Source organism: Scardinius erythrophthalmus (assembly GCF_964197995.2).
Source record: "Scardinius erythrophthalmus genome assembly, chromosome: 19".
NCBI classification, from domain to species: Eukaryota; Metazoa; Chordata; class Actinopteri; order Cypriniformes; family Leuciscidae; genus Scardinius; species Scardinius erythrophthalmus.
This window is the reverse complement of record NC_138239.1, coordinates 34,632,741-34,652,220: the sequence shown is the minus strand read 5'-3', so window position 1 is coordinate 34,652,220 and position 19,480 is coordinate 34,632,741. Positions and strand designations below refer to the sequence as shown.

The window sequence follows — 19,480 nt, the reverse complement described above, 5'->3', positions numbered from 1 at the left end:
ATCCATGTCATACGTCAAACAGATGCCACAAAACATGATAATAAAATATTATTTAAATTGTAAAGTATATTTGTAAACAGCAACTGCACTATAGTATTGAGAATGAGATATTTGGGAGAGGGGTGATGTGATTGATCACAAAAATGTCACAAAATCATAATATCTTAAAACATATGCTTCATTTTCCAGTTGCAAATTATAATATTATGAATAATATTCAATATATACATTAAGTTAGAATTAACTTATTCTATTCTATAAATTCCTTTAACTTAGAATTAATGGAATTCTTTTCAACGGTTTACAACACACATCCTGGGGTTATTGTTTATTAGATTTCCATTGACATTTTCAGTGGCTTGTAAAACTGAGAAAAATGCACCGCTAATCTGTGCAGGAGCTCAGAACTGTGCGACTGTTTCCCTCAGCTTTGCTTCCATCTGCTTTTAACGCAGATCTATTCATCAAGACATTCAATATGAACTGATTAATGCTAAGGATGTGCAAAACTACACAAATTCATCATAAACTAATCTGAGAATTACAAAAAGTCCTGTAGATGTTAGTTCACAGTTCACTGGCATTGGATGGAGAAAAATCTTTTGTTTCCTCCAAAACCTTCATTTCTATTCGGCTGATGAAAGAAAGTCATATACATCTAGGACGACCTGTCGGGTGAGTAAATAATCAGGTCATTTTCATTTTTGGGTGAACTATTCCTTGAAGAAGGAATTAAGAATTTTTAGAAATGGTTATTCTATGCACCTAAACAACCAATTCACTGGATGTCATTCTCCTGAAAAAGCACCTCAAATGAACAAAAGCACAAGCCATAAAAACACTGACTCACTGCTTTATACACACTCAAACACACACATTTACACACACCCACACTGAGCTGTATGGAGTATATTTATGATCAGCAGGTGGAGAAATAAGAGCTCAGATGATGATAGTGAAACTAGGACATGACAACAGAACACACACACACACACACACACACACACACACACACACACACACTCCCGCCAGAGGCCACCGATTTACTGAGACCTTATGGTACAATAATAAACCAGCCTAAAAACAGAGGTGAAAAATCTAAATCGGTCAGAATCTGGAGACATGCACTCGTCTTTGTGGGATTGTGGGTAAATGTGTAAAACTTAAATATAGATTAATCCTTATTTAAGCTACAAAAGTTCTTCAATCAAGAGCAGTGAGTGATTTTCTCTTTTTCTGTTGTTGTTTGATTAACATTAATGACAGACTGCAGCAGGTTTATTAGGCTGCCGTCACTTTAAGACCTGACGCACATCACGCAGATCTGATACACATTTCCTCACAACTCTACGTTCATTTAACACATTTAAGACTGTGCTAGTGAGGATACTCAGCAAAACATAATTTTGAGTTTTTTTGTCATTCAAGCACTGCCTGAAGTGACTTTCTGTGCACACGAGTGTGTGTGTGTGTGTGTGTGTGTGTGTGTGTGTGTGTGTCACACAGACAGGAGATTCACAGACACAGGCCAGTACTGCACTGCGTTCTCTTTTGTGTGTTAATGCGCTTGAATAGTTTAAAAGCATTTACTTGAATAAGAGCGTGATTATACTGTATAATGTAACGCTAGCCAAAGAATGACAGAATACGTATTTTTAACGCATTGAACTGAAAAAATGTATCGCATTCATTAACGCATTAATATTGACAGCCCTAGTAAATTTTACTTTAGATTGTCAACGAATGTCTTGTTTTTACATGAAAATATTTAAAGCTACGGTTCTACATATGTGAGCCGTAAAGAGCACAGAAGAACACTCACTTAGAAAAATGGTGTGAAATTCAGCATATTATTTTCCAAAAATAGTTCAGAGACGAGTGTTCAGACAAGCAGAACAGTAGCAGACAACAAGTGTCTCAAAGCTCTAGTAATCTCGAGCATGAACAGCATGAAAACGATTGACAGCTGCAGGTGGTTGAGCACAGGTGTGTGTGTGTGTGTGTGTGTGTGTGTGTGTGTGGGTTCATTACCTTCACAGCGAAGCTGCATTTGCCCCCGCGCACGGCCTCCTCGTCTGTCTGCCACTGGTGCGGCCGGCTGGACTCGGGCACGTAAACGTCTTTCTTTCGCCGGAAGCTCTGCCGTAGCTTATTCATCGCTCAGCCTCCTCCTGCAGACAGAGACAGACAGAGACGTTCACACAGATGACTAGTCCCACAGAGCCAGACTCATATCAGCTTCACACCTGGTCCATTAATAACTAAAAATGTCTAAATGATTGGAAAAAGCATACAAAAAAACAAAAGCAATTTTTTTTTTACTTGCTACAAATACAATGGTTGGCATAGTACCAAACCTTCAGCAGTCAATACCAGTGCCAGTGAAAGTACAGTGATGACATTGATGTCATTATTAGCAATATATATATATATATATATACACAGTACCAGTCAAAAGTTCGGAAACATTACTATTTTTAATGTTTTTGAAAGAAGTCTCTTATGCTCATCAAGCCTGCAGTAAAAAAAAAAAAAAAAAAAAAAAAAAAAGTAATATTATGAAATATTATTACAATTTAAAATAATGGTTCTCTTTTTTAATATACTTTAAAATGTAATTTATTTTTGTGATGCAAAGCTGAATTTTCATCAGCAAGTACTCCAGTCTTTGGTGTCTTATGATCCTTCAGAAATCTTTCTAATATTTTATATCATTCTAATATCTAATATTCTATTTTTTTTTAAAGAAATTAGTACTTTAATTCAACAAGGATGCGTTAAATTGATAAAAGGTGATGGTAACGATTTATATTGTTAGAAATGTTTTTATTTTGAATAAATGCTGTTTTTATGAATAAATGCTGTTAACGTTTTACTCATCAATGAATCCTGAAAAAAGTATTCCAAAAAAATATATTAAACAGCACAACTGTTTCCATCATTGATAATAACTGAGTATCAAATCATCATATTAGAATGATTTCTGAAGGATCATAAGACACCAAAGACTGGAGTACTTGCTGATGAAAATTCAGCTTTGCATCACAAAAATAAATTACATTTTAAAGTATATTAAAAAAAGAGAACCATTATTTTAAATTGTAATAATATTTCATAATATTACTGTTTTTTTTGTTGTTGTTTTTACTGCAGGCTTGATGAGCATAAGAGACTTCTTTCAAAAACATTCAAAATAGTAATGTTTCCAAACTTTTGACTGGTACTGTATATGTATATATACAGAGAGAGAGAGAGAGAGAGAGAGAGAGAGAGAGAGAGAGAGAGAGAGAGAGAGAGAGAGAGAGAGAGAGAGAGAGAGAGAGAGAGAGAGAGAGAGAGAGAGAGAGAGAGAGAGAGAGAGAGAGAGAGAGAGGGGGGGGAGGACAGACAGACAGACAGACAGATAGACAGACAGATAGACAGATAGACAGATAGATAGACAGATAGATAGATAGACAGAGAAGACTGGCAATGTTACATTAAAAAATTTGGCATCCACTTGGTACTGAATTGTTGTTCTGATAAGGATTTTTTGTGCCGATATCTACTGAATATTAATCATGTGTTCTGAAAACAAAAGGAGATGTGCTAGTGAGGTCTGCAGCTGCAACAAATTTTAAACTGCAATGCCTTCGTATCACACACAATATTTCTCTCTCGCTAACACCAAAATTAAACAAGATCTGTGCGGTGTCAACAGTGAATGCACAATCACACACACACACACACACACACACACACACACACACACACACACACACACACACACACACACACACACGCAGTGATGAGTCACATCAGAGCCAGACAGCAGACAGACTCACACAGAAGACTCTACGCCACTGAAACTTCTACAAAGAGCAACAGAGAAATAGGGAGAAGCTTCATTTCCCTGTACAGTCCACAGAAGATCACATTTCAACAGCATAACGTGACACTCATTTGAATGAGCAAGAGGAGTACACACTCACACACACGTACAGGCAGTAAGTAACAGCTTGTCTTGCAAGGAGAAAAACACAATAGCACATTAGCATAAGACACCAGTGCCAAGCCCTGCTTGCCTGTGATGAGTGAGCAATAGAAACAAACACCACACACACACACACACACACACACACACACACACACACACACACACACACACACAGTTATTCCTGATTGTGTATGTGTATATAGTTAGTTAATTAGTAGATTTAACTTTCTTTTTCCCCAAGGAAGTTAAGCAATTTAGGAGCACATTAGAAAAAACATCAAAATGTATAAAATAATGGATGCAAAATTAAATTTATTAGAATAAAAATAAAAATGTATAGTAATTAAATGTATTATTTAAACATTTCTGCTTCAAACTGTATTAAAATATTATGTAAATATTTATAGGCATTTGTGTGTGCAAATACATGCATGTAATAAAGATTGTTGTGCTGATACTAGTAAAAGTCTATTGCATAATTCAAATGATGTTCTTAGTCTTTCCTTCCAGCGATGGCAAAGCCATACGGTTTACTGTGTAACTAAAACACCAACTACTACCAGGACAAAAATGCCTAAGGCAAAACTTTTAATTATAAACAAGCCTGATTAAATACACCAGGACTCTTATTTTGTAATGTCTATACTTTACTACTTCATTACATACTTCATATATTCATTGATGTTGACCTTCTCCGAAACCCTGAGCCAGCAAAGACAACGTTACAAAGTTACAAAGTGTTTTTTCCCCAAATAAATGCTGACACATTTATTCATCAAATAAATTTTTTTAAGTATATTATGTTTCCACAAAAATATGAAGAAGCACAAGTGTTTTCAATGTTGATAATGATCAGAAATGTTTCTTGATCATGAAATCATCATATTAGAGTGATTTCTGAAGGATCATGTGACACTGAAGACTGGAATAATGATGCTGAAAATACAGTTTTGATCACAGGAATAAAAACAGTTTACACTAGAAAACAGTTATAGTAAATTCTAATAATATAAATCACAATATTACTATTTTTACTGTATTTGTGATCAAATAAATGCAGCCTAGGTGAGCAGAAGAGACTTATTTCAAAGACACACACAAAAGAAATCTTACTGACCGTAAACTTTTGAACGCTAGTGTATTTAGAGCCACTTTTGAGTGAAACAAGAAGACCTTTTTTAGCAGAGGCTCCTGAAAGAATCTTATCGGTTACTGAGTTTTTGTCACTGGATAAATAAAATCCTTTTGTCCTTGGACAAATAATCTTTCCCAATGGGAAAATACAGAGTAGCAGAAGAAAACGGAAAAATGTTAATAAGCAGAAGAGATTAGTGTGTGTGTGTGTGTGTGTCATCAAACAGCCAGGCCAGTGCCAATGAGTTCATCCACTTTCAGAGGACAGAAGCTGTGAGAACACCAGAAGAAAGCAGTGCAGAGGAGGAGAGGGAGAGAGAATCCTGCGTAACGCTTCGACTTCGGCAGCTTTTCTGTGCTCGTCTGTATGTGGGTCAGATGGTTTGTGCAATGCAGGCCGCGGGCAAAGCTCTGTCACTGCAGAAGAAAGCAGACATGATGAAAAACACCACTGCGCAGATCTCTGTCACTCCTCATAACACTGACATCCCTCTCCCTCGTGATCTCAGAGCGTTCTGTTCCCGTGTTAAGCTCCATTCACAACCACAGTGTGGAGGTCACAAGGTCACTGTACTGTTAGTCATGGTCAATTCCTGTTGCTGTTGGTTGGTGGGCTGTGTAATGAAAACTTGACCTCAAATGGGCTTATCTAACTAGATAAGGAAGCCGTTTTCTTGTTGCTAGAAAGGATTCTGCAGGGGAAAGAAGCAGCAGTAATGCATAATGAGTCAGAAATAGAGGTTTGGAATGAAATGGATGGAAAAAAAATGAGATCAATGAATAAATCAAACGCCTTCAGAATGCTGACCATTTCTGATACGGTTTTCCATGCATTATATAAGGGATAATGTGCAGTCAGTCAGCACAATGGAAATGAATGGCTAGCTTTACATTATCCCTGTATGTAGGCAGAGGCAAATCGTATAGAACATAGGACAATCTGTTTCAATCCATTTTTGTGTGTGTGTGTGGGGGGGGGGGAGCGACCGCACATTTTACAAGATAAGATATTTGTCAGGATCTGTTGCACATCAAATCCTCCGCCATCAGTCATCGCTCCTTCCTCTCATCGTCTGACTCCGCAGCTCGTGCTGTACGGATGCAGCGGTGGGCAAGTAATGTAGTGGGTGTACGGCCGAACACTAAGTAACACCGGTAACACCGACTACTAGGGATGTGATGGTGAGGACATTTTCCACCGGTTAATCGACGTGTGACAACATCTGTAATCCCGATTTCACTGGGGAAGGGGCGGTGATTCAAAAGAGAAAGTAAAATGCGCATAGCCATTCATAACAGTGCGGAGCAGAGCGAGCGTTTTCAATCAATTCTTATGAAAGTTGAGCTTCCATAGGAATTAACTAATTAACACACGCACCGTTATGAATGTCCTTGCAGCGAATTAGCCTCAATTTTGGGGACGGCAATTGATTAAATGGTGGGATCATTATTATTCTTAATGAAAAACACAACTAACCATTTGTAGGTTCCCTAAAAGCACTGGGTTTAAATCCAAAATATTACCAAATAGGCACTTTTACATTTCACACTGAAACCAAATTTTCCGCCATCGTCTCGTCAGTCAGCTCCTCACTCTGGAGATAAATGAGATCTGACTCCTGCTGCTGGTCTATGTGCGAGCAGCATTGAGCAGACATTCAGTTTTTAACTATAGTGTCTGTTCTCTAACTGAACTAAATAATTTTTATTATTTAAAAAACGGTGATGTGGCTGAACACCGGTAACACTAGCCGCGTTTCCATTACCCTTCAAATTGAGCAAATTGAAAATACGCTCAATGGAAACACGTCAATTTCTCAAAAACTCCCATTTATCGCAAAAAAGTTTTTTTTATGCTCGCATGAGGTGGTTGCAATGGAAACAGTTTTTGCGCATTTACAGGTCAGCTGACGTAGATGACGCGGTGTGTTTGGACAGAATACGAGATGGAGTTCTTTACTGAATTCATAAAAGACAAAAGAATGACATAAATACTGGATTCTAAACCTCAAAGAAATGCCACAATCAAGAGCTCAAAGCTGAAATGAGTGAGAAAAACCCAGAAACACCTCATATGTGCCGCTCACAGACACAGTATAAGGGTCTTTCCTTGTCATTAATGCTTGGATAACATGCCTATGTTCCCTTCCATTAATAATAATAATGTCTAGTGCAGTACGTGGCTGTGATATGTATATATAAACCTACCAACGTCCGTTGCCATGATTTTTGCGAGAGGAAAAAATGACGTTTTAGTCGCACAACATTGGTTAATGGAAACGCCGTCATTTCGCAATAGTTTATTATCGATATTTAGAAGAAGAAAAAAAAAAATCGCAAAAGTTTTGCGCGAATCTTTAATGGAAACGCGGCTACTGACTATCGCAGCAAGCTTAGTCCACAAGACAGCAAACAGACAAGAAGTGTGCCATTTTGGGCAGGCCGATGGCACGGGGTCAGCATGAAAAACACTAAAGACACGCTTGGGACAGAATTGGCAATTGTCCGTGCTGCATCATCACAAAAGTTTACCATTTCACGTTTTTTTAAGTCTTGCCAATTTAAACATTCAAATGATTTTAAACCATCCCAGCGTAAAAAGACATGAAAGACAACTCAATTGTGTACTCATGTGCTGTTTTCTGTGCGCTCACACACACAGCGTGCAAACAGAGAGCCATGTCTCAGACACCGAACTGAGCTCTCTTTCACGTCTTCTTGTGCTTGAACGGATAAACACACACAAAATTGTCAAAATACCCATCTTGGGGAGTATCCTAGTTTACAGTGGGTTATGTCTTAAGTGAACAGTTGAGAAAGAAATCGGTTGTGTATCATCATACTGGATCCATGCATTAGCTCTTAAAGTGACAGCAGCCTATAAATTACCAGCTGCCGTCTGTGCATTAATGTTAATCACAAATTGATACGAAACAGATACAAATCACAAACCGTTGAAAGACAAAGAGATCATCACTCACTGTTCTTGACTGAATCCCTTTTCTAGATTTAACAAAGATTAATAAAACTCAGGGTTAGTACACATTTTCCATTTCAAAGTTCCATACTACTTTTCGGGACTAAAATTTCCAGACATCCAAGTAGATTTTTCAGCTATATAGTTGTTGGTATTTTTATTTTCTGTTTTTTTTTTCTTTCATTGGCTTTCTCAAAGTAATAGCATGCACTTAAATGATGAGAAGAAACCTTAAAGTGGTCATGAACTAAGAATAATTTTCTAATTTTCCTTCAGGTTTTGACATATAAGAGGTCATCATATTATAAGAATATCCTGAAAGTTTCAGAACTGAAAACTTCCTTGTTAGTCCAAAATCAGCTTGTATTGTTACCAGGCCCAGCGAACGACTCGTTCTGGAACGTGCCTCTTTATGACCTCATAGATGGGTGAAAGACCGCCTCTGCAGAAGAAGATCAACGTAGTCCCCGCCCACTGGCGTTAGTGAGATGAGGAAGAGAGAAGAGCACATGGTCACTCACTGGACGAAAGTTAACATTACCTTACAAAGGATCCTAATGCTAGAAATGTGGTTATTTATTTTCAACAATGTGAATGTCTCAGTTGAACATTATTTATTCGTATTCGGTACATTTCTTTGGTAAATCAGTCCGCAAACTCGGCGCAGGCTTTGCAGGCTTTTACGATATGGACTCGACAGTATTGACACAACATGTAATAACCCTGTTCATTCTAATGCCTGATCTGTGACCAGTGATTTCTGATATAATGATTCATGTATTGTACAGTCAGATGTTCTTTGTCCTGTCAGAAAAATCAAACCAGTGACTAAACGGTCAACTTCACATTGTTTCTCTTAGTAGGGTGTAAATAATCAGTTATTTAAACAGATTTAATTATATATAGAAAGCGATCAAAAGAACAATCACAGCGTGAGTTTATCAGTGACTGAGTTCTGGACTCGCGCCAAAACTCCCATTATAATCAACGAATCTCTTATTTACATCGTGTTTGCACTGTTAGTTATGGTGAAAGCAATCGTTAGTGTGCAGAAATCGAGTTGCAATCACGAAATTGTTGCATTCAACGTGTCTGTGATCGGCTACAGTGCTCTTCACTGCAACCTTTCATGCCACGATCTAAATATAATGCCATAGATCTAATTGTAATGCTATAATTATCACTTTTCACAAGTAGAAAACATTGAGAGCTGTAATAGTAAAAACCTGCTAAAACTGGTATTCGAGAGAGTTCCACATGTAATACTAGCTATTTCATACACAAAGCTGTCAGCCAATCGCAGCAGAGGGCATTTACACTGAAGTCTCACAGCCAATCGCAGCAGAGGGCATTTACACTGAAGTCTAACACGGACACGCCCCTTCAAACAGAGCATTCAAATCAGGGGATAAAATCAGGAAAGGAAAAATGCCATATATTTCAAAATTATGACAATTTTTTAAGTAAAAATCATACTAACATTATAAGTGCACCCATGGAAAGATTACGAAACAATAAAACAAATGCAGTTCATGACCCCTTTAAACGCTTAAAACAGATTTGCATAATTAGCTAATTCAATGGAATACAAGGTTACGTGACTCAAACCCATCGATAACAATAACTCAAAATATCATAATTGGATGATGACTGAAGCTCCTTCACTCTCTTGTTCATGACAGACGTCCGGTTGCTTTGCCCTGCGAGCGGCTGTCAGTGTGAACAGGCTTTACACTTTACTTGCTACATGATTCTCTTGTCTGTGTCTTTCTGTCTCTCTGAGGAGTGTGTTGGAGAGTGAGACTGGTGTCAAGGGGGTGAAATAAAAGCGAATGTGAGTGTGTGTGAAAAGCAGTAGAGAGTGAGTCTATGGGAAACAGAAACACACGGTAAACCGAGTCATGTGAGCAGGCTTAGCAGCACAGCAGACACTTTCACACATTTCATGTTTAACTGCCGTTAAATTGATGGATTCGTTTAAAAAGCCACATCTGTTATTCAACACTGCTTTGCTGCTAACTACACATGGCAAAGTTTCTGGATTAACAACCGTATTTAAATCCGATTGAATCCGATCGACAGTGTTAACTACAGCAATGGACGGAACAAAACAGTCTGATACTGTATGTGTCAAATGATCTGTGCATTAAGACTAGGAGTGTAAATGCAAAATAAGAGATCTGCCACTTTTTCCCCCCAAGTAATGAGTTACTTTGTTGTTCATTTCATCACTAACTTTTCAAATCAGTCACTCAGTGCTTTTTACATAGAAATGTACAGATTTTTAAATATTACAAATTTCTTAGTAGGGGTGTGTGAAATAGCCTAGGGCAGGGCTATTCAATTGGCGGCCCGCGGGCCACATGCGGCCCGCCAATCATCTCCATGCGGCCCGACGGCACCAACCTCCCTCCTCCTCTTTTCGCTCCGATTGACCTGAGAAACGTTTTACGTGTGAATATTTCAGCAGTTATTATGTGTCCCGAATTTATGTCGACTGAACCAGCGATAGGCTACCAATCATTCGTGAATGAATCATTCTTTTGGTTCGATTCTTTCTAAACGCGCTTGCATAACGGTCTAAAACTATTCGGATTCATTCGGACTGCTCCGTCACTGAATCATCTGAAGCGGTTTCTCGGTCAGTAGCTACAGTTACAACAAATAGCGATGTTTTCAGTTGTTTCACTAGTTGTTTAAACACGGCCCAGCGCGGAGTTGCGTTTACTCCCGGTCCCGGACACACTAATATTAAACAGCGTTGCGACAACCAGTGGAAGCGTTTCAGTTCGACAGAAACATTTCTGTTACAAACCACAAATCACTCGATGATTTAATTAGTATTAAATCGGATGAAACAGCCTCAACATTCCCAACAAGACTGATGAGGAAAGCAGGAGAAACATTGTGGCATGAACGAAATTAGAAGACTTTTAATCCCCTAATCACCCTTACAAACATTTACCACATTTACTGTAGTAATTTACCATGGTTGGGCAGAAATGTGCAATATTTATATTGAATACTATGTAGTAATAAATAAATATAGTAAATATATACTATAATATTATATAGTTTAATAGTAAATATAGTGATTTATATTGCATTAGTTTTATTAGGTGGGTAGAGGAATATATATTTAATGCTTATGAAATTATGTCAGTTTCTTTGTAAAGGTGCGTATAGTTTTTAACTTGTGTTTAGGCATTTTTTATACAGTGGGAGTGAGTAGCCTGTGGTTAACAAGTCTCACTGTCAGAATATTTTCATTTAAGCATAACTATTATAAATAAAATAATTATTATTTCTCACCAACAGCTATAAGTTTGTATAAATAATTTATTTGTTCCTAGGAAAATAGTTGTACACAGCTGTAAATTATCAAGTTTTTATTTATTATGGTTTTATATATTTGCATACTGTTGGGTACCACATTTCCAAGTAAATACCACACGTCTTTAGGGTTACTTTAGCTTATTTATTGAAACTGTTATGTTTCAATAAATAAGATAAACACCCAAACCAACCCACCGGCCCACCTCAACTTTTCGATTTGATAATGCGGCCCTCGAATGAAACTAATTGAATAGCCCTGGCCTAGGGTATAGCCTATCGTCTATGATAATACTGTGAATGTTGTTTTAACGATGTGACTGTAGAATGAAGGACATACTGGATAATGTCAAATCACACCTGAGCGTTGCACACATACCCTACATGATATAGTCTAGTATAGACTAGTGCGCTAGTGCATTTAGAAAGCACGCTTTCACTGCGTGAGTTATTCTACTAAAATGCATTTCAAATGCCCCCAATATTCAAGATAATATACCTCAAAACACCTCTGTATGTTTTTTTTTAATTGTATTATATAATATTACTAATATTATAGTTAATCAATATCACATGAAGAGTGCCGTTTTTTTCTCCAAATATCAGCATGATTTCAAATGTGATGTTGATTTTACAACAGTTCAATAAACAAGAAGTTAATATTAAGTGACTTACATTTTAGACACAATATTGCCTGTTTTTGCTCTACTTCGCCAATGGAAACAGTTTCAAACAAAAGCCACAGGACTGTTTTGAGTCTCTCAGCAACACATGATGGTGTTTCGTTACAGAATGAACGAATCGTTTGAATGAATGATTCAGTGACTCACTCATTAAGACAGTCGAATCCTTCATTCCTGAATAAATCAGCCGTTTGAATGAATCGGTTTTAATTTCACATTTAAAGTAACTTTTCATTTTTTAAATAATTTCAAAATATCAATATTCAACGTTTTAGGTTTAAAACATCAAATCATTATTTCTGCATTTGTAACGGCAGGTTAAATGCATTGATGTCCCTCTGAGCTGCATTAAACAGTCTGTGTAACAGCATCTCAATGCCACTTCAGATGCAGCTTCTGTTTCCTCTGCACTGCAAAGATGCATTTTTTACTGATTTCATTTGATTGGTAACAGCCCTATTGTGTCTTATTATATTGCGCCTTATTATTTTAATAGAATTTATTGATTACATGTAAGAATTCGACACAAAATGTGATGCATACATTTAATTAGGTTTAAAAATGGCTTTACAAATGCCCATAAAAGGTAAAAAAAAAAATCCATTTAAACTTAAAAAAAATAAAAAAAATAAAAAAAATACCACACAGAATATAAAGAATATCAAAAAATGTAGGAGTCATCTGTCCACAGCAGTCGTAAACCTGAAAAGGTTTAAACCACAATAAATTCAATATTGTCTAATTATCGTCATCGATAAAATCCCAGAAAATATAGAAATGCATTTTTTTGCCAATATCGCACAGCCGTAGTTCTAATCACTTTGTTTTACGATCTGTCCTGACAGCGCTTTTTTTTAATTTCATGAACAAATATGATAAGTTAATATTACACACTATTTATTTGCATTTAATTTGGATTTGCTGTCAGTACTGGGCTCGCAGGGTCACATGGGTAAAGTACTGTGTGTGTGGATGACCGTGTTCGTACACCACCACTGAAGACCATTTCTGACCCAGGAAAAACCCTTTAGGGTAAAGTTGGGATAAAAATACACAGCACAGCTTATTTGAACTGAATTCACACTGTGAGTATTGTACATAGGGCTACGAGTAAATGTTAAGCAAGGAATAACTGTATCTGCATCTTCGCAACATTAAGATCGGCTTCAATTCTTTGACTTCCTACGTCAAGTGTCCTAATCTACGGCTCGCTCAGACTTTGTTTGGCAGTTACGGCTTTTCTCACACTTTCTGGTAGTTACAGCTCCTTAAATATTTCAGCCAAAAACGAAAGTCCTGTCAGTAGCAGGGGTGTGACGAGATCTCGTGAGACTAAAATGTGATTTTTCAGAGTGAAAAGCTCTCACGATTTTGCCATGACGGAGAATGAGGGTGAAATTAACAGAATATGTTTGAACATTACATTCCACTGTCGTTTTGTAGGCTATGTGCGATCACAAAAGTGAAGGACAAACACGTGCAATAAAAATTATCTTGTCTCCCAATACCAAACACATCTCTGGACTGTGAAGTTGTGGCTCTGGTCTCTGTTTGCACTTAAGACTAAGAAAAAACTGTTATTTATTTTTGTTATTTATACTTTTTTATTTCTATGTTTAATTTATGGAAAGGAGTTGAATTAGGAGGTCACACACTGCCTCAATCAGAATCAGATCTGGAAGCTCATAAATCATGTACAGTAAGATCTGAAGAGACTCGAAATCATACAGGAGAAAAGTTGAGTTTGTGGCAAAACCTTTTACAGTGCTTGTATATTGTTGTCTTTCAATGCATTTGATAATTCATACTCAAAGTAGAACTGAATTGACATTCATTACAAGATTTTTAGTTAAAATATTTCAAAATGCACCTGCAGACTATTTTTCCAGTGATTAATTTTGTCTTGCAAAAATCTTGTCTCGTCTTGTTCTCGTGAACCCAATCTCGTGTCTCGTTTCGTGAGATAAGTGTCTCGTCACACCCCAGTCATTACCGATGTGTTACTCACCACTCCTGCAGCTCTAAAGCAAAATCACCGCTGTTTTTCTGAGGGACACAAAAGCAGGATGACATTTTTCAAGGCTGAAGTGTTCCTAACTATGTCACTACGATTTCTGCAATGTGGAAAACACAGCTTCACAGAATCTCACCATAAAAATGGATACTGTAAATAAATCAGAAGTAGGGCTGTACAAGTAGTTCAAATCGCTAAAGCTGCATTAGCCTAATGCTTATTTCTTGATTTTAAACGATTCTCATTTTGATGAACCAATACTGATTCAATGAACCAACGCTGTTTTCAGTTGACGAATGAACAAATCTTTACTAAACAGTCCGTGATTGAATGAGCACTGATTCAGAGGGGCTTCTCTCAGCCTGTTGTGTTAATGAGGTCATTAGTGCACTAGAAGAGCATTAGTTGAGCGCTTGCCAGACACAAGCCTCTCACTTCCTCAGTCACGCGGCTCAGAGACGAGACATGAAAGCAGGAGGAGCGAGAGCGAGAGGAGACGGGGTGAAGAGAGGAATGAGCCGATGAGCGGCGCTGGGCTGAGAGAGAAGCTATTTAAATCATCTCTCCAGGAACGGAAAACACTTATTAATTCCTACAAATAGAACCTGGGGAGGAAGACAAAAGACCTACAGAGAGAGAGAGAGAGAGAGAGAGAGAGAGAGAGAGAGAGAGAGAGAGAGAGAGAGAGAGAGAGAGAGAGAGAGAGAGAGAGAGAGAGAGAGAGAGAGAGAGAGAGAGAGAGAGAGAGAGAGAGAGAGAGAGAGAGAGAGAGAGAGAGAGAGAGAGAGAGAGAGAGAGAGAGAGAGAGAGAGAGAGAGAGAGAGAGAGAGAGAGAGAGAGAGAGAGAGAGAGAGAGAGAGAGAGAGAGAGAGAGAGAGAGAGAGAGAGAGAGAGTGAGAGAGAGAGCAAAGAAACACTCATTCAACGCAACAAACCCGTGGCTTCGCTCAAACATCTCATGAATGAAAACTAAAATATGCATTTAAGCTGGTAAAAAGAAGCAATTTCAGGCATCACTTGCAGCTTATGTAATGATGGAAAAATCGTTACATATGTCCTGATATAATAAGAAATCAAAATCAATCACACAGTACTGATTTGAGAAGGTTGATTTCTCTGACAAGAGTAACACTGTTTCTTTGAGCGTCCCGACCAGCTTGATCAACACTGACTGACTGAGCCAAACTGGTGCGACAGTTTAGCTGAACTTTAGTTACATTGTACATACTCAAATAAGTACTGAGTGATATTAATGAACAACATATACTTACTATAGAGTTACAGAAAGGGTTTAGGGTTCGTTACTAATATGCATAATTTACTGTTACTTCGATAGACCTTCTGTAGCCCCGCCCCTTTTCAGCGCTGCGCTCGTGGTCTTTTGTCTTCCGGTCTGTATCACAGCGATCTTGCGTATTTATGAATGAACGTCTCGTTTTAAAATCTTCCCGGTCTACTGACATTTGTTAAGACATCTGCTTTAAACATTACAATCCTCATGATAACTTTCATTACCTTTACATTAAGTAAATCCACTTCAAAAGCTAATTACTCCTGGACAGCAATGCCATAGGCTATATACAGAGCGACCGCAAAAACAGAAGTTAAAAAAGACAATATTCTAAAGATGGCGGCGCCCTCGTTTCTTTGCCGCATAAGGTCTATATTAAGTACATGTAACTACGTCACCTTAAAATAAAATGTTACCCACAGTTTTTCTTCCATGTTTTAATCTTAACAGTAAACCTCTATAGTGCATCACTTTGTTTGCCAAAAGGTACACCACTTTTGATATTATAGGCCTAATAAATTTGTTTTAAATCATAAATACAGAAAAATTCAAACAGACAACAAAATTTTACAAAAGAACAACAACACAAAAGGCCCAAAAGAAGGGCACTGTATAATTAAAGTGCTACAAAATACTCCAATGCAAACTAAAACGTAAAGTATCTTTTGATTTAAAAAAAAAAAAAAAAAATATATATATATATATATATATATATATATTAGGGCTGACTTCTAATAGTCGAGGATTCGACGATTCGATTCGGAGAGGTCTGATTCGACTATGAACCTCATAGTCGAATACATGGGCGTCAGTTTGGTTTGAAATGTGCTGGGGACAGAGATGCATTCGCATTTTCAGAAGGGCTGGGTACCATTTTTATTTTATTTTTTCAGGTCATGTTTTGAAAGACGATGTCCTGTAGCTTACTAATGTAAATAAATAAAAATGTATTCAAAAATCTGCTTCACATTTTCAGCAGGGCTGCGGAGCGGCTGTGAGTTGACTCCACACGGTTCTCATGTGCGTTAAAAAGCTTTACATGGTTTAATGTACCTAAACAATGATAACCAAATTCCCCTCTCATGTTGCTCCACATAACCACTTAAAATGATAAAAAAAATCGAACCCAGAGTCCAATTATTATGGACGTTATCTGATATTAAGCGTTTCTGCTTCACATTTTCAGCAGGGCAGCGGAGCGGCTGTGAGTTGACTCCACGCGGTTCTCATGGGCGTGAAAAAGCTTTACGTGGTTTAATGTACCTAAACAACCATCACCAAATTTCTCTCTCATATTGCTCCTCATGTTTATGAAATGTTATGATATATGTGTGATATATATGTGTTTTTTTAGCTCTTTTGTTTGAAATGGAAAAAATCTAGCTGCTATCTAAAAAAAAAAAAAGAAAAAAAAAAGGTTCGACTATCAGTCGACTACGGCAAAATCTAACGAATCAGATTCGACTATGAAAATCCTTAGTCGAAAACAGCCCTAATATATATATATATATATATAACTGAATGCCATCCGCTGAAAAAAAAATACAATGTGAGGTAGTGATGCTTATATTGCTGCATAACGCCTACTGAAGTGAGTCAACGATATTGCGCAACAGGAAGCAGTGAAACAGGAAGTGAAAGGGGCCAGGAAGGAAGGGAACCCTCTTCTGGATCTAGAGTTGTGGAAGTGCTGGTCCGACTCTGTCCCAGCCTTGACAAACAGCCAGTTTTAGAAACCCTGACCGAAACACCCGATTACAGCCAAGAAAAGCACATCTATTGAAACACAGAGAGCGTATCACAGAGGAGCGGCCAACAGAAGCGGTGTCACAGTATGATAACCTTCACAAAACACAAATAACACAAATAACACAAGGAATTTCAATTCAAACACACAGAGCCCAAATGTCCTCCATTCAAATGATAACTGGTAATATTTGATCAGATTTTTCCAACATTTACTTCTTATCACATTCGCATCACACAGAATGTCATGGACAAGATTTAGCATAACATTTAGGCCTATCCATCAAAATATGAACTAACTGACAACTCTTTTGTTAATAACTGAGAAAACAGCATCTGTGTTGCACACTGACCACAAAACTGATGAGATCAGTCCTGGTGTCAGATGATTACATCTGATGACACACTGCTCATATCGCCATCACTTTGAGCTGCCAAAACCACAAAACACGCACACACACACACTTGTATATGTTGTTTACGGGGACTTTCCATAGGTGTAATGGTTTTTATATAGTGTATAAAATGTATTTTCTGTCCCCTTAAACCATATATGCCAGAAAACACACACACACACACACACACACACACACACACACACACACACACACACACACACACAAGAAAAGTGTATGTGAAGAGTGGCTCTCGCATTGTATGACGTGACAACTACTGTGCTGTTCTGTTCACATGGCACAGGTTTAACAAACTTGCTCTCAAAATGCAGGTGTGAATCCATAAAAAAATATGAAGTGTCCAAAACATTTAAAGAGGCTGTCACTATTACTTATAACCAACTAACCAATTCTTTTCAATGGGAAACAGAGTGTTTTTAAAATGCCAGTAGCGTGACAAGGCGTTTATTTGGGTTCACTTTTTCCCTGGCTGTCCAATCACAGTGCAGGAGGGGCGGGACTAACACCACACTGACCAACCACCACATTCTGCTGCTGGTACCACATTAACAACAAACATACATATATATATATATATATATATATATATATATATATATATATATATATATATATATATATATATATATATAGAGCCAGAGCAAATACTTAACATTGTATCAGCATTTTTATATTGAAACAATAAAGAAACAAATTATTTGTGAAATGAGATGCTAGTAACACTTCCGCGGTTGCTCCGTGCGCATCATAGCAAGCGTCTCGTAGGCATTTTCAGCTGGCTAAAAAAGTTTAGGTGGAGACACGGCCTTAGGGTTAGTTAGTTTACATCAGAGGTGTTCAGCGTATATGTGCCCTCGAGGCTCCAGAGGGTGTGACAGATTACACACATTATTTACATTATATAGTCTAGGGGTGTAACAGTACAAATGACTCATGGTTTGGTTTGTATCGCGGTTTTAGGGTCATGGTTCGGTATGTGCCTGGCTATGTTCAGGGAAAGAAGGACTACTGTCAAATACATTCATAACTATACATATACAACATATAACATACTCACTGGCACATCCAGGTTGCTCTTGAGCAATTGAGAGTAAATATTGTGTCATCTTTGCAGAAATGTAATATATTCTAATAACAGGATTCACTCGCTCTCTCTCTCTGCACCCACTGTATAAAGACAATGGTAGATGTAAACAATGCTTGAATAAACTTCTAATTTATTCAATTGGGAGAGCATCAAAAAGCTCGGTTTTCTCCTGACAAAAACAGTGTGGACATCAGGCCAAAACATGGACAAAAAGATGCATGCGTAAACATATCCAGATTAACGTAGATGAAGCTTGAAACTGTCAAAAGTAACACAGACCATCAGATAAATATTGTCAGTCATGACCAAAATCTTCTCAAGATCTACATCACACAGTCTGACATACAACACTGTTGATGTTGCACAGTCTGCCTCTGCTTTTACTCACTGACACAATAATCTGATCATCTATACTTGTCTAGAGAGAATGATTCCCGGAGTTCAGTCATTTCAGCCTTTTCACCCTGAAAAACATCATATTCCAGAGAAAGAAAAGGAGCGAGTGAAAGAACATTCCTCTAATGACTCTGACAAATGCAAAGAAACTGACTGACATTTGAGGGGCATTTGCTCAGTGAAAAGATCATGCAGTTACACAAAAGAACATGCTAGAATCACACATGGACATCACACACACTGTCTAATGCTCTCAGACATTGAGGCTGGGTATTTACACAGTCCCTTTCAAGGATAATTCTGTTCACTCGGCGGCCATATTTGCAAAGCCTCCCGGCAGCTATTTCAGGCATCCAAGACCAAGTCCTATCTTTGCTTATGGGGAATCCTGGAATCTCAGATTGTGTTTGGCCGAACTCAAAATCAT

General features: G+C 37.7%; 1 protein-coding gene across 5 annotated transcripts in view; it reads right to left on the bottom strand.

Moving 5' to 3' along the window:
• numb (NUMB endocytic adaptor protein) overlaps positions 1–19,480 on the bottom strand; it is a 75,249-nt gene that overhangs the window by 32,481 nt on the left and 23,288 nt on the right. For 4 of the 5 annotated variants that reach the window (XM_081347237.1, XM_081347241.1, XM_081347240.1 and 1 more), the window contains exon 2: positions 2,032–2,171. In XM_081347237.1, coding sequence (XP_081203363.1) covers positions 2,032–2,157 — 126 coding nt within the window. In that variant the 5' untranslated portion in view covers positions 2,158–2,171. Of the gene's footprint in view, positions 1–2,031; positions 2,172–8,460; positions 8,562–19,480 lie in introns of all 5 variants that reach the window. The other variant, XM_081347238.1, reaches the window with a different exon arrangement.